General features: G+C 45.0%; 1 protein-coding gene across 1 annotated transcript in view; it reads right to left on the bottom strand.

The window, feature by feature from the left end:
- The window catches only part of grin2db (glutamate receptor, ionotropic, N-methyl D-aspartate 2D, b), a 150,021-nt gene that overhangs the window by 33,561 nt on the left and 102,973 nt on the right, over nucleotides 1–13,487 (bottom strand). The window contains exons 15-16 of the mRNA XM_072460313.1: nucleotides 11,129–11,364; nucleotides 6,250–9,822 (exon numbers count right to left, since the gene is read on the bottom strand). Coding sequence (XP_072316414.1) covers nucleotides 6,670–9,822; nucleotides 11,129–11,364 — 3,389 coding nt within the window. The 3' untranslated portion in view covers nucleotides 6,250–6,669. The remainder of the gene's footprint in view (nucleotides 1–6,249; nucleotides 9,823–11,128; nucleotides 11,365–13,487) is intronic.

The raw sequence follows: 13,487 nt of genomic DNA on the forward strand, positions 1-13,487 counted from the left end.
GCGTCCCACAAGCCCTTTCTGCACACGACAAGCTGCACCTACAGGCCTGGTCAGCTCACGTCTGGCACGCCTGTGTTTCCGTGATATAATTCATGGCTGCGTTAGCCAATGAGGACCCTGTATGAATTCAGGAGCACCACACGCTCCGCCTCCCAGGTCTCAGCACAGGGCGGCGCCTGGAGTTACATCAGAACCATGCAGAGGGCCATGCAGCAGAGGGCGGAGTAAGAAGGTGCGCCGGGTGACGTTTCTGATGGGGGTCCGCCGCCCACTGGTCGCCGTGGAGATGTTACTGTTCAGCCGTGTGAAATGTAGCTCGCGTTTATGAATCGCGGCTATTTTTATTGCGCAAAAATGGTGTGAGCGGGATCAGGTGATAATAATAAATATACTTTAATTAGTCTTAATCAAGCGTGAACAAAGACTTAATTCATATTGAACAGAGAGATAATAGGGCTTAGGGTTAGGAGTAGAGCTGTAGTCCACTAAAGAAATATTTGGTCAGTTAAAGTCATGACCTGTGCATTAATTAATTATGGGTGTGTTCATTCATCACATCAAAATTGGGACTAAACTAGGACTAAACCCAAAATCAAACCTTGACAAGATGAGGACTAAACAAGGACTAGAGCAGGGTCAAACCCAGTGCACATCAGGACTAGATCAGGCTCAAATTAAGCCCAAATATCTTCTTCAAAAGTGAAAAAGGAAACTAAACCGTGCAGCCTATAACTCAAGTTAAGTTATTTCTTTCCCTTTCTGCTGTGGTCCATATACATTTTTAAAATAAATTGTAGTAGAATAATCCGTCATCACTTTTAACTTTTTGTCCAATATGGATTAAGCGTTTCTTCATGCTTCCTGAGTAATTATAATACAGAACGGTTTTATGCCATAGTGTGGAACAATAGTATGTATAAGGAGACAAGCGGGTGGCAAAAACTCCCCCAGAAAAGTCACATAGTGCACCTTTAAGTCTGTAAACGCGCCACCTTTCCTTTCCTCTCCTTTCCTTTCCTTTCCTTTAGTGTGTGCGATCTTGGCGCGCGTGTGAGATCAGACGACTGGAGGCCATGCTTTTGATTGCAGCTTATTGAGGTCTGGATTGAAATGGGGATCATGAGCTGAGCAGATATTGTGTGTTAAATATGCATGCGATACAAAGAGTGTGTGGGCTTTTCCTGAACGTCTATCAGTCAGAGGAGAACAAGGGCGCGCCGGAGTCATGCTGCAGGGGGCATGATTAGTGCACACGCGGCACACTCCCAGCATGCTCTTTGTCAAAATAAAACACACACATTTAGCATGAGGGAGGGAGGGAGGGCGGGTTAGTGACACGCTGCTGTCGAGGATGGCTGGGTGAAGCGGCCGTGTGTCGGAGGGCTGCGCAGTATGTCGCAAAGTGAGCGCTATCGCGATAAAAACTCTTTGTGAAGTACAGCAGTGTCCGCTCGGCCGCCACGGGTCACTTTTCCTCCTGACACTCGTCTTGTCTGCCTCTGTGAAGGGCGATTGTTTATAAGGGTGCAAAAACGTGAGGTTGGTCCGCGTTTCCTGACTTTTCGTTGGTCAAACAGCGTCATGTGACCTCCCAGTGAAAACAGAGAGTTGCGGTGCTAGGCTAGCTGCGATGCTAACTCACGCAGGATTTATCAGAGGAAAACTTGTGTCAGTAGTGGATTTAAATTATTTGTCTTAAATGCATGCCCTTTTTGATGTTATTATGTTGTTTGTTTTATGTTGTACCAAATCATGTTTGTGAATTGTGTTCATTGGCAATGGCAATAAACCTTTTCTGATTCTGATTTACACGGCGAGTGCCATCATTTATGTTTGATGCACTTTAGCTTTGGTTGTAATTGTAAAAAAATAGTTTGTGTCTGTATTATTTGCATTATACATTTGGTGTTTAGGCCATTGTTCGTGCATCTCACTCTTCAGAAAAGAGTTTAATAGAAAGTTTTAGCCTGGGCTCCGTGTGCGCTAAAGTGAAACAGTCAGCTGTCCCGGGGCAGGGTCAAAATAGTCTTTATTACATGTTTAAATGACAGCGACTGGGCTCTAGACATTCTGCAGCGCACACTTTGTGTCACAGCTCCACACTACGAGACTGAAGCAGCTGCGACTGACTTCAACTAGAGACGACTGGGACGGATGTGATTGTCACTGAGAATGGTCTCTACAAATGCCAGATTAGATAAAATTAAAAAAAAATTCAGTCCTTAACATAACCTTATTTTTTGGTCTGTTTAGTCTATATTAGGGATGGGCACCAGTGATTTGTGTTTTGATTTGATACCAAGTAATACTATGGAAAGTATTGCATTATTGATTCAATACCGTATTTGAAATGTTTTTATTTGAACCTTTTTATTTGAAATTTTTAAGTATTCGTATATTTTTTGCATCATACTTTTCGATACCTTCGTCAGTATCGATAAATATTATATTATTTTAATATCAATCCACCCATCACAGTCATCGTGACACAGTGTGACAGTTACATTCATGAAATTGAGTCACGTTTCTTTCCATTTAACTCAACTAACTGTACATTAATTCTAAGTTGAAATCCCGTAGCGTGGTTATAACAACAGTAAACACGAGGTTATGGATCACGTTTGTTCTCATATTGCGCAGCCCTAATATATATTAACATGCAGAGTGGGCCCTGTCTCCATGAGCGGCTCTGGAGCCTTCACTGCCTTAAGCCCGATTTAAATATTTCACCTGCCATTGATTAAAGTCCAAAGTGGCTTTGACCGGCGCTTTGGGGACGGACATTATTCTATATTACCCAGCAGATACCAGGTGAAGCGGGCGCGAGGGGACACCATGGCAACGCCAGAAAAATGCCTTGCAACGCCATGGCAACAGCGGCCTCCATTGCTCAGTGTGGCGGTGTGATGCAGCCCAGACTTGCTACAGTGGCGTGGTCGTCAGATACACACTTCAGTCACATCATCAATAGTAACATAGTCCATTAATAATTTCTTCAGTCAGGTAATTGATCATCATCATTAACAATCAGTCAAAAGGAGCAAGAACACAGTATCTACTGGTCTCTGTTTTTTGCTAAGTGAGACATAAAAAGTGAAGAGGTAAAAACAGATGATCATCACAGAATCAAACTGAGGAGAAAACGAAAAGAGGGGATTGTGGGAGAATGTTCTTTGATTAATAATGAACATTGAAGAGAAGAAGAAGAAGAAGAAGAAGAAGAAGAAGAAGAAGAAGAAGAAGAAGAAGAAGAAGAAGAAGAAGAAGAAGAAGAAGAAGAAGAAGAAGAAGAAGAAGAAGAAGAAGAAGAAGAAGAAGAAGAAGAAGAAGAAGAAGAAGAAGAAGAAGAAGAAGAAGAAGAAGAAGAAGAAGAAGAAGAAGAAGAAGAAGAAGAAGAAGAAGAAGAAAACATATATTGGCGAGTTTAGCAGGCGAAAGCAAAAGAAACAGCAGGATGTTTGAGGAGAACATGATGCGTAAAGGAACCGAGTGTCGAGATGCAATGCTAGGTAGTACAAGAGGTGTGACAGACTGATTGCTAGAGTAGATACAGATGAATAGAGTTTTGACTTTTATTGCTAGAGTAGATACAGATGAATAGAGTTTTGACTTTTACTTGTCTTTTTTGTCACAGGCACTAATGTCTTCACAGTCATATAGGTGGAATCAAAATCCAAAAATGATTTCAGTGTCTAGAATCGCTACAAAGCTAAAACATTGAAAACTATTTTATCTAACACTTCCTCCAAATATACCAAACTTAACTAATATATATACCTGTATGTATATATATGTATATATTTATTTGTACATATATATTTCTTTATAGATAAATGATAGAATTCAAATGAATACAATAAAATATCTCAGTTAAATCACAGTATAACATATTACATTCTCAAAAAACATAGTATATTTGAATATATTCTTTTCTCAGCATGAAAATAAATGAGGAAAATAAGCCAGAGGGTTTCAAAGAGTCACTTCTGTTCATGCAGTCACAGACGTAAGTTTTAGTGCCTCAATAGAAATCAATGCAAATCACTGACATCCCAGGTTAAAGCCCTGTAGAGTGGTTGAAAATGATTGTGTCTTTAGAACACAATAACCAAACGGCTGCCCTTAAGTCTCCACCGCTGCTCAGAGGAGAACGCTTAAAATCTAAAAAGTGGCAACCTGGGTCCAACACATTTGCAAACGGATCTACGCAACCCTCTGCCTCAAATCTTTCCATTCAAACATGCAACGAGGGGAAAGTCAATTTTTTCTTTTTTCCAAAGCTGCCCCACAATGATCTAGAAAAAAGCAATTCATGTGCAGATAAAAAAGTACAGTTCTGCTCTTGCCCGAATGCAAGAGTCCAAAATAGGGGGGGAATGTAAAAGTGGACTAATCCTTATTCTGAGACAACATGCACAAACACAAAGCACAGGCCTCACATCCCAGGCTAACCCCGCCTTCCACTAGCCTTAGCAAACAGCAACCCAAAAAGCTACTATAGGAGTCTAAAAGGTGTTCCATTTTGCTACATCATGTCAAAGCTACATTCAACTACAGTAGGAGAAGAGCTGGGCTGTGGCTGGTCTTAGTGTGAGAGGTGTGTGAGGTGGACGGCTGACCGCACGGGGGACAGAAAAAAAAACGGAACTCGAAAAACGTTATGCACCCGCAAGTTGGCACAGTTTACACAGTAGATGGCTTTTGGCACAGCTCACGAGAGATACACAATGTAATAGTTCACTGCTTATTAAACAAATCGACTTTTAATCAGACATGACAAATACCAGATCTGACCAAATTGGATTACGCACAGTCAGCAGAAGAAAAATGCTTTTGTCTCGGCCGCAAACAAAGTCCCGTTTGCGTCCTGGTCACATTTAAGGAGGAATATTGCTCAAAGTCAACAGTCTGATGATTTGAAAGCAGGTATTGTTATTACTGCTCCTCCTCCTATCGCCATGGATACGCCTCTAAATAACATTCACAGTGTGCTATTAGACTTGATCTGCAAAAACAACAGCACGACAAGTATCAAGTATCCACTCTTTTGCGTTTATCTAATGCAACTTGGTAACACTGACTATTTCCGTGTATGAGTCTTTTATAACGATGCATAACCGTGTGGGTAAAATAAATGAGACACATCTGGAAAATGTGATTAAAAATTGTGCTTTGTAAAATCCATCTTTTGCCATTTCCGCATTGCTCAACCGATCGACAGTTAGGAAACATCTCGATTGCACTACATTCCATTCCTTCAACATCGTCTGCGTGAAGCTGTCTTAGCTTTAGTCTCTCTCTCTCTCTCTCTCCCTCGCTCTCTCTGCTATATATGATATAGCCGTAATAATGAAGCCTCTCATCATTTTCAATCAAGCTTATTTAAATATTATGCAGCCATCTAGTGCCAATTACAGATATTGCACCATCATCCTTGATCCACTAACATGTTAACAATAGGGCTAGTTCACAGAAGAAGAAAAGTGCGGGGATTTGAGAAAATAACTGCGTGACAAACCAATCTTGCTTAAAATCTCAAGGGAAAAAATTTGGCACTGCTATCAATTCACTCCCACTGGTAACACAAGCCACATCCAGCACCCTCTTTATAAAAACACTAACACAGTGAGAGAAATATACTCAATAAAAAAGGACAGAGACTGGGAGAAGAGTCTACAAAATGAAAGACATATATGAAATAAATCTGCTACGTCTTCTTTGTTTATTTTGATTTCAAGTTCAGTTTGTTGTTGAACCTTAGACACTCTGTTCAGGTCCTGGTCAAACCAGAGGTGACCAGCTCCAACATGGCGGAGGAGACGCAGATCTTAAAAGGGCTTCTAATAAACCATGACATCTCTCATGTGGTCCTGGGGTAGAGCTAGATGGGTCTGGCGTGTGATGGCAACAAACAGCAAAAGGAAAATAAACCAAACGTTGTCCTTGTGCCCAGTGAATGTGATCAGGCAGACAGAAAGTGAGGGGTGACTGCATTGCTTTTCTTATCAATGATTTACAAAAGGGAAGAAAAGGGGCAGTCCTTCCAACAGCAAGGAGCAGTCCAAAGGCCAAAAGCTTCAGTTCAAAGGCCAACAGCCAAAGAGGACAGAGAGACAGAGTTTGAGCAAAAACCCTGGACACTTCCAGGAGAGGTTTCCACCACCGAGTTCTTAGAACCAGAGGGAGGGAGACGTCTGTGTGCGTGTCAGCGTGTTTGTGTCGGTGCACAAATATGACATCATTACTCACAGACTGGAGACTATCTTATCCACAGTTGTGACTCGGGGAGGGGAGGAGAACTGACGATGACATCACAAAGCTCAATTCAGAGCGGAGAAGAAGTTCAGGAGGTGCTGTCTCCGGTGATGCAGCCTCACCTTCGCTCTCGTCATCATGGGAACCATCCAAGCGGATGTAGCTCATCTGGGTGTGGCGTCGGACTGTGGCTCTCACCAGAACACGTACAAGGGTGCGTGTGGGAAGGGTGTTACTCACACTCAGACTGGTCCCAGCAACAGAGCTACAATCCAGGTTTGAGTTTGAAGTGATGGTTGCAAGTTGATTTTCAAGGGTCACAAAGGCAGCCATGTCTCTGACTCCAGCTGTGGTGGCACCTCGGGGTGCTGCTGTGGTGTTTGCTCTGACGTCTCCCTCTCTCCTGTCCCCCTGTCATACCTCGCTCTCCAGGCTGGAGAAGTGAGCGGAGCCTCTGCGCGAGCACAGGCTCTTGGCTTTGAGCGGCAGGTGAGGGGAATAAAACCTCCGTGGCTGTGGCACAGAGCGTAGTCTCTGGTACTGAAGTTTGGCGCTGGCTGAAGCCGGAACCTGTCCCTGGCTCACCATCCCGACCCCTGGAGGAGGTGAGACGGAGGCTGACGAGGGGGGAGGGGGGATGGGCATTGGGAGCGATGTGGGGGACAAGGAGGGCGGCTGAGGCGGAGACGGAGAGGCTTGAGCTGGATGGTCAGCGGTCTGTGCACCAAGGCTGAGGTTAGATTGGCTGCCTGATTTGGACTGACTAAGGTCAGGTTTTGGGGGGAGGGGCTTAGGTCGAGAGCCACCACTGAAGCTGTGACAGTGGGGCAGAAGCTCTTCCTGGCTATGGGACAGTGTAGTGGCTCCTCTCTTGGTGTGGGGCACGTGCGAACGGCCGTGTGCGTGTGGGTAAGGGTGAGGGTGAGGGTAAAGGCTACAGGAGCACATGGTGGATCGTCCTGGCTCATCTCTGTCCCGAGATCGCTTACTCTTCCCACGTTTCCACCTCTTCTCTCCTTTCACTGGGATCTTGTCCATGGACCAGTACCTTCTCGGTGGTGGGAAGGCTGTGGGGGGCGGGAGCCACTGTGACCCCAGGCCTCCGCTCCCTCCTCCAGATGGCCAGCCCACGCCTGGTCCTGACCCCCAGAAATCAGAAGCGATCCAACCTTCGGCGCGAGTGCCGAGCAGGGAGTCGTCTCTGCTGTTCACACTGCCCCCTTTCTCTCTGGAGGGGTAAGTTCCAAAGAACCAACCTCCTCCTCCTATACCCCCGATCCCAGAGCTACTGCCCCCTGCGCCCCCCTCCCAGTACCGCTCAAAACGTCCAAATTCACCTGACGAGCCCTCATCCGAGTAACTGTCCTCCACCCTGACCCTGTCCCTCTCAGACTCGGACACTGCCCCTCTACCTGTCCTCCTTCCTCTCTCCTCCTCCTCATCTTCATCATCGTCATCATCATCTTCTGAATCCCACTCAGGGAACGACAGCCCCTCTCTAGTCTGTGCTTTCTCCTTTTCATACTTTATCAACAAAGGTCGGCGCTCACCTTGCCTTCCACTGTCCTCTCGATCAATCCCTCCACTCCTCCGTCGCTTAGTGGACGGAAGAAGTGGATGGATCGATGTCGGAGTAGCATTTGAGTCTCCCTCTCTTCCGTTGACCCAGAATTTAACAGATGCAGGGAGTTTATTGAGGTTTGGATAGCGCTTGGGAGTGCGGTGTGCCGAGCGCGAGTGTGAGGATTTTGGTCGCCTCTCTCTGCTTCGACTGCTGTCTTCCTCCTCTCTGTCATTGCCCTCGTCAGGCCCTTCCCTTCTGGTCCTGTCCCCATCCCATGAATCACGCACTTTCTCTCCAAATGCGCTCCTGTACTGTCCCGAAAAAGAAGAATAGTCCTGTATGCCTGCCTCCCGCTCTCCCTCGGCCTCGCCCTCTCTCTCTGCCTCCACATCATCCTCCTCAGGCTCACTGCGCTTTCCCCCTGTGGATTTTTTATGCTTTTTTGTCTTCACAGCTTTCTTTTTCTTCTTCTTGACTTTCCTACGCTTTCGTTCCCTTTCTCGTTCCCTTTCTCGCTCTTCTCTTTTTTTCCTCTTTTTATTCTTTTTCTTTTTTTTCTTCTCTTTCTCCTTCTCCTTTCTCCTCTTTTTCTCTCTTTTCTGCCTGTCCGGGTCACCCACACCGCCCCTCTCTCTTTCATTCCAACTAGCCCACCATTCCTGGAGCTGGGACAGTTGGCTTCCTACCCTGTCTCTCTCCCGCTCCCTGTCTCTGTCACGCCAGGACGTGCGTGGTTTCCTGGGAGGTATCGGAGGCGGCAGGCGCCCGTGGCTCAGGGATCGAGGCTGTATAACTGAACGCTCTCTGTCCCTCCCTCTTCCTAAAAGAAGGCTGGACTCCTCTGTCAGCTCCTCATCGTCGTCATCATCCTCGGCGTCTATGCCCCCGGTCCGGTCCCGTGTGCTGCGGGATGAGCTGTAGGAGTACGTGGGAGAGGTGGAGCGGGACGACGAGGCCGAGGTGGACGTGGACGAGGATGAGGAGGAGGATGAAGAGGAGGTGGTGGTGTAGTGAAGGGACGCTGAGGGGGACGGAGGGGTATAAGAAGGGCTGAGGGGCACAGGCATTGGGAGTGAGAGGGGAGGAGACAAGGGCCGACCTTTTCTCACTCCTCCCTCCCTCCCAATGTCCCGTGCCCCGCCCCTCCGTCCCAGAGGCAGAATGTTCTCATACAGGGGCCCTCCAGGCTCTTTGGGCTTCTTGGGCCTTCGTTTCCTCCAGAAGGATGAGGGGAGAGGGGGAGAGGGGTGTGGCAGCGGAGGTGTGGGAGGCAGAGGGGCCTGGCTCTTTGGAGGCAGTCTGGGCGTGGCCAGAGGTTTAGTGCCCCCTTTTCCCTGACCTCCACTGCTACCCCCTACAGCCCTCTTCCCCACCCCATGGTCCAAGCCCTTCTCTGAGTAGAAGGCCACACTGGCAGGGGGAGGCTGGGGGTGGCCCCGGGGTATAGTCTTGGGGGTCTGGGACCCTGCCTGCTGCTCCATGCAGGGCCCCAGTCCCTCAGGGTCAATGGGACCATAGTAGCGCTTATAGCCATCTAGTCCCCCGCCTCCTCCAGCAGATGAAGGCCAGTTTGAAGGGACTTTCTGAGCAAACGGTCCCATGTCGGTGATCCCACCCCTTAGAGCCAGAGGATTGGTTGCAGTAGCAGATTTAGGCAGCCTCCATCGATCTACCACAGCCAGTCTGCGATCTGGCCGGGGCAGGAAGGTGGAGCAGGGGAGAGGTGCACCAGCAATAGGATTGTTTGAAGGGCCGAGGGCTGATCCAGAGTGCAGCACGGTGGGAGGGGAACCTGGGAGAGGTGATTTATAGACTGGCTGGGGCTGCTGCTGTGGCGGCTGCGGCAGCTGCTGTGCCAGAACGATCGCGGGACTGGTCATAGACGTAGACACAACGTGAGCCTGGGACGGGACCGTCACCATCGCCGCGTGGTGATGGGAGGGCATAGTCTTTGGCCCGCCTGGTGCCGTTTCATCCTCAAAGCTACAGCAGCTATACATGCCCTGAAACAACACAAGAAAGCTGGCTGTAGCACCAATCAAAAAAACTGACATAGAAATTAAGTTAAATAGGAATATGCGAGCAGTAGATGTGGTAGAGAAAATAGAATTATAATCACTATTCAGAGTTGTTCCAGATCGCACAGAGACAATTCTTTATCACACAAACACTACACTTTCTATTTATAGTTCTGTATTACAGTGTTAGCCTAATGAAGATTTCTAAACCAATGCATAAATTACGCACAGCGGCAGGAGGAAAAAAAATGTTATCAGTGATGCTACTATAATGACATGCACATGGTCTGGTCCGCCAAGGTCATTGCCAAAGGAACAGGATATCCAGGATGTGAGCAGAATTGAATTTTAATTAATCTTTCCAATTGACAGAGTGGGATTGAACTGACCCCTGACCTCAGTACCACTCCTACTGTGTGACACAAGGGCACAATATTCAAGGATACACATGTTTATACAGCTGTGTGTGCTGGGAATGGCTATAGCAGGCACGATCAAGGCATTAGCATGGCTGATTTTCAATTTGGCTAATAACACGTCAATCTCCACTATACAATTTTCAGGTTAAATTGTATGCACAGCTAATGCATGAATTACATGTGGAGGTTAAGCCAGAATTTCAGCTGCTCTGCTTGAGAGCATGGGCAGATTGTTAACATGGTATCAATAGGAATTAATACCCGCAAAGGACTCATTTGGGTCAATCAATAATGGGAAAAGAGCATTTATATAAATTAATATTCATAATTAAGGTCTGGACATTACGTTTCGATGATGGTGTCACTAAAATGTCCCTGTATCACTAGTTGAATGTACAATTCTATTTTTAAAAATATTTACAGAACACCAAATGGACAAAATAGATAAATGTGTATTCTCTTTTTAAGTTTTAAGTGTGAAGACCTTTCGTCACTCATCCAAGTAGTTTCTTCAGTTCCTGCTTGGATGAGCGGCGAAACGTCTTCACTCTTAAAGCGTTTGTCCGGTTGACAGAATTACATTTTCTTTTTTCATGGAACCTAACTGGACAACAGGGACTACATAGACACCTAAATTTAAACTGTGCAGATTAAAAGTAGAAACTCAAAACCTAAAACTAAGATATTATCACGTACTCTCCAACACATTTGTAATTGTATCTCGACAGACAAGACTACCCTGTATATACAATAGGCACGCTAATATTTCATAAAACATAGACATTTAATATACATTTTGGCTCTTGGTTTTTGAAAAAAAAAAAAATTCTATATATTTATTTCTATGGTTTCATGTGTAAGAAAGTCCTTACCCTGCTGATGGCCAGCAGAAAGTCCAATTTCCCAGAGTTGGTGGCTATGCAGTGGCGCAGCTTCCAATAGACCAAATGTTCCCAGGCAAACACCAGCAAGCTGAGCCCCATAGCCACCAGGAGCATGTAGAAGACCCCAGCCATGTTGTCAATGTCCAGTTTACTGCTCATCACCTCTATTTTGTCATTATGGCAAATTCCAGAAAGCCAAAGGCGCTCCAGCATTTCAATTTCATCTGCAGGAAAGGTAGGGGGGAGGGGGGAGGGGGGAGAAGAGAGAAACTGGTGAATTCAGTGTATAATTCAAGTATAAAAGGAGGAAGGTTCATGTGTCAAAAGGAGGAAGGTTCATGTATCATTGGTTCAGAAGAACAACTTTTAGGACTACGACAAAGTCTGGGGAATAAAGTCTGGCGGTAATGCAACACTCGGATGCCAACCGCCATAAAACAACAACAACAACAACAACAGTTAAATCATACCAAATTACATCATAGCGCATTTCTTAAATATTTCATGACTGTTTTGTGTCCCAAGATAAGCACACTCAGTATATGATGTGTCCTTAGTATATGATGTGTCCTCAGTATGTGATGTGTCCTCAGCATATGATGTGTCCTCAGTATGTGATGTGTCCTCAGTATATGATGTGTCCTCAGTATATGATGTGTCCTCAGTATATGATGTGTCCTCAGCATATGATGTGTCCTCAGTATGTGATGTGTCCTCAGTATATGATATGTCCTCAGTATGTGATGTGTCCTCAGCATATGATGTGTCCTCAGTATGTGATGTGTCCTCAGTATATGATATGTCCTCAGTATGTGATGTGTCCTCAGCATATGATGTGTCCTCAGTATGTGATGTGTCCTCAGTATATGATGTGTCCTCAGTATATGATGTGTCCTCAGCATATGATGTGTCCTCAGTATGTGATGTGTCCTCAGTATATGATGTGTCCTTAGTATATGATATGTCCTCAGTATATGATGTGTCCTCAGTATATGATGTGTCCTCAGCATATGATGTGTCCTCAGTATATGATATGTCCTCAGTATATGATGTGTCCTCAGTATATGATGTGTCCTCAGCATATGATGTGTCCTCAGTATATGATGTGTCCTCAGTATGATGTGTCCTTAGTATATGATGTGTCCTCAGTATATGATGTGTCCTCAGTATGATGTGTCCTTAGTATATGATGTGTCCTCAGTATATGATGTGTCCTCAGCATATGATGTGTCCTCAGTATGATGTGTCCTTAGAATATGATGTGTCCTCAGTATATGATGTGTCCTCAGTATATGATGTGTCCTCAGTATATGATGTGTCCTCAGCATATGATGTGTCCTCAGTATATGATGTGTCCTCAGCATATGATGTGTCCTCAGTATATGATGTGTCCTCAGTATATGATGTGTCCTCAGTATATGATGTGTCCTTAGTATGATGTGTCCTTAGTATATGATGTGTCCTTAGTATATGATATGTCCTCAGTATATGATGTGTCCTCAGTATATGATGTGTCCTCAGTATATGATGTGTCCTCAGTATGATGTGTCCTTAGTATATGATGTGTCCTTAGTATATGATATGTCCTCAGTATATGATGTGTCCTCAGTATATGATGTGTCCTCAGTATATGATGTGCCCTCAGTATATGATGTGTCCTCAGTATATGATGTGTCCTCAGTATATGATGTGTCCTCAGTATGATGTGTCCTCAGTATATGATGTGTCCTCAGTATGATGTGTCCTCAGTATATGATGTGTCCTCTGTATATGATGTGTCCTCAGTATGATGTGTCCTTAGTATATGATATGTCCTCAGTATATGATGTGTCCTCAGTATATGATGTGTCCTCAGTATATGATGTGTCCTCAGTATGATGTGTCCTTAGTATATGATGTGTCCTTAGTATATGATATGTCCTCAGTATATGATGTGTCCTCAGTATATGATTTGTCCTCAGTATGATGTGTCCTTAGTATATGATGTGTCCTCAGTATGTGATGTGTCCTCAGCATATGATGTGTCCTCAGTATATGATATGTCCTCAGTATATGATGTGTCCTCAGTATATGATGTGTCCTCAGTATGATGTGTCCTCAGCATATGATGTGTCCTCAGTATATGATTTATTTATTTATTTGTCTATGGGAGTTTTTTTATTTATTTATAGGAGATCTTCTACTGAAAGTGTTTTTCAGACTTCCTATAAGTGATCTGTTCTTCTGGATCTACCTCTGTATCTACCTGCGTTGCACCAATGAAATTTCCCCATGTAGGACAATAAAGGAATATCTTATCTTATCTTATCTTATCTTATATGATGTGTCCTCAGTATATGATGTGTCC

The sequence above is a fragment of the Eucyclogobius newberryi genome, unplaced genomic scaffold, assembly GCF_026437365.1.
Source record: "Eucyclogobius newberryi isolate DKJ021-1_F unplaced genomic scaffold, fEucNew1.0.hap1 SCAF_3, whole genome shotgun sequence".
Lineage (NCBI taxonomy): Eukaryota > Metazoa > Chordata > Actinopteri > Gobiiformes > Gobiidae > Eucyclogobius > Eucyclogobius newberryi.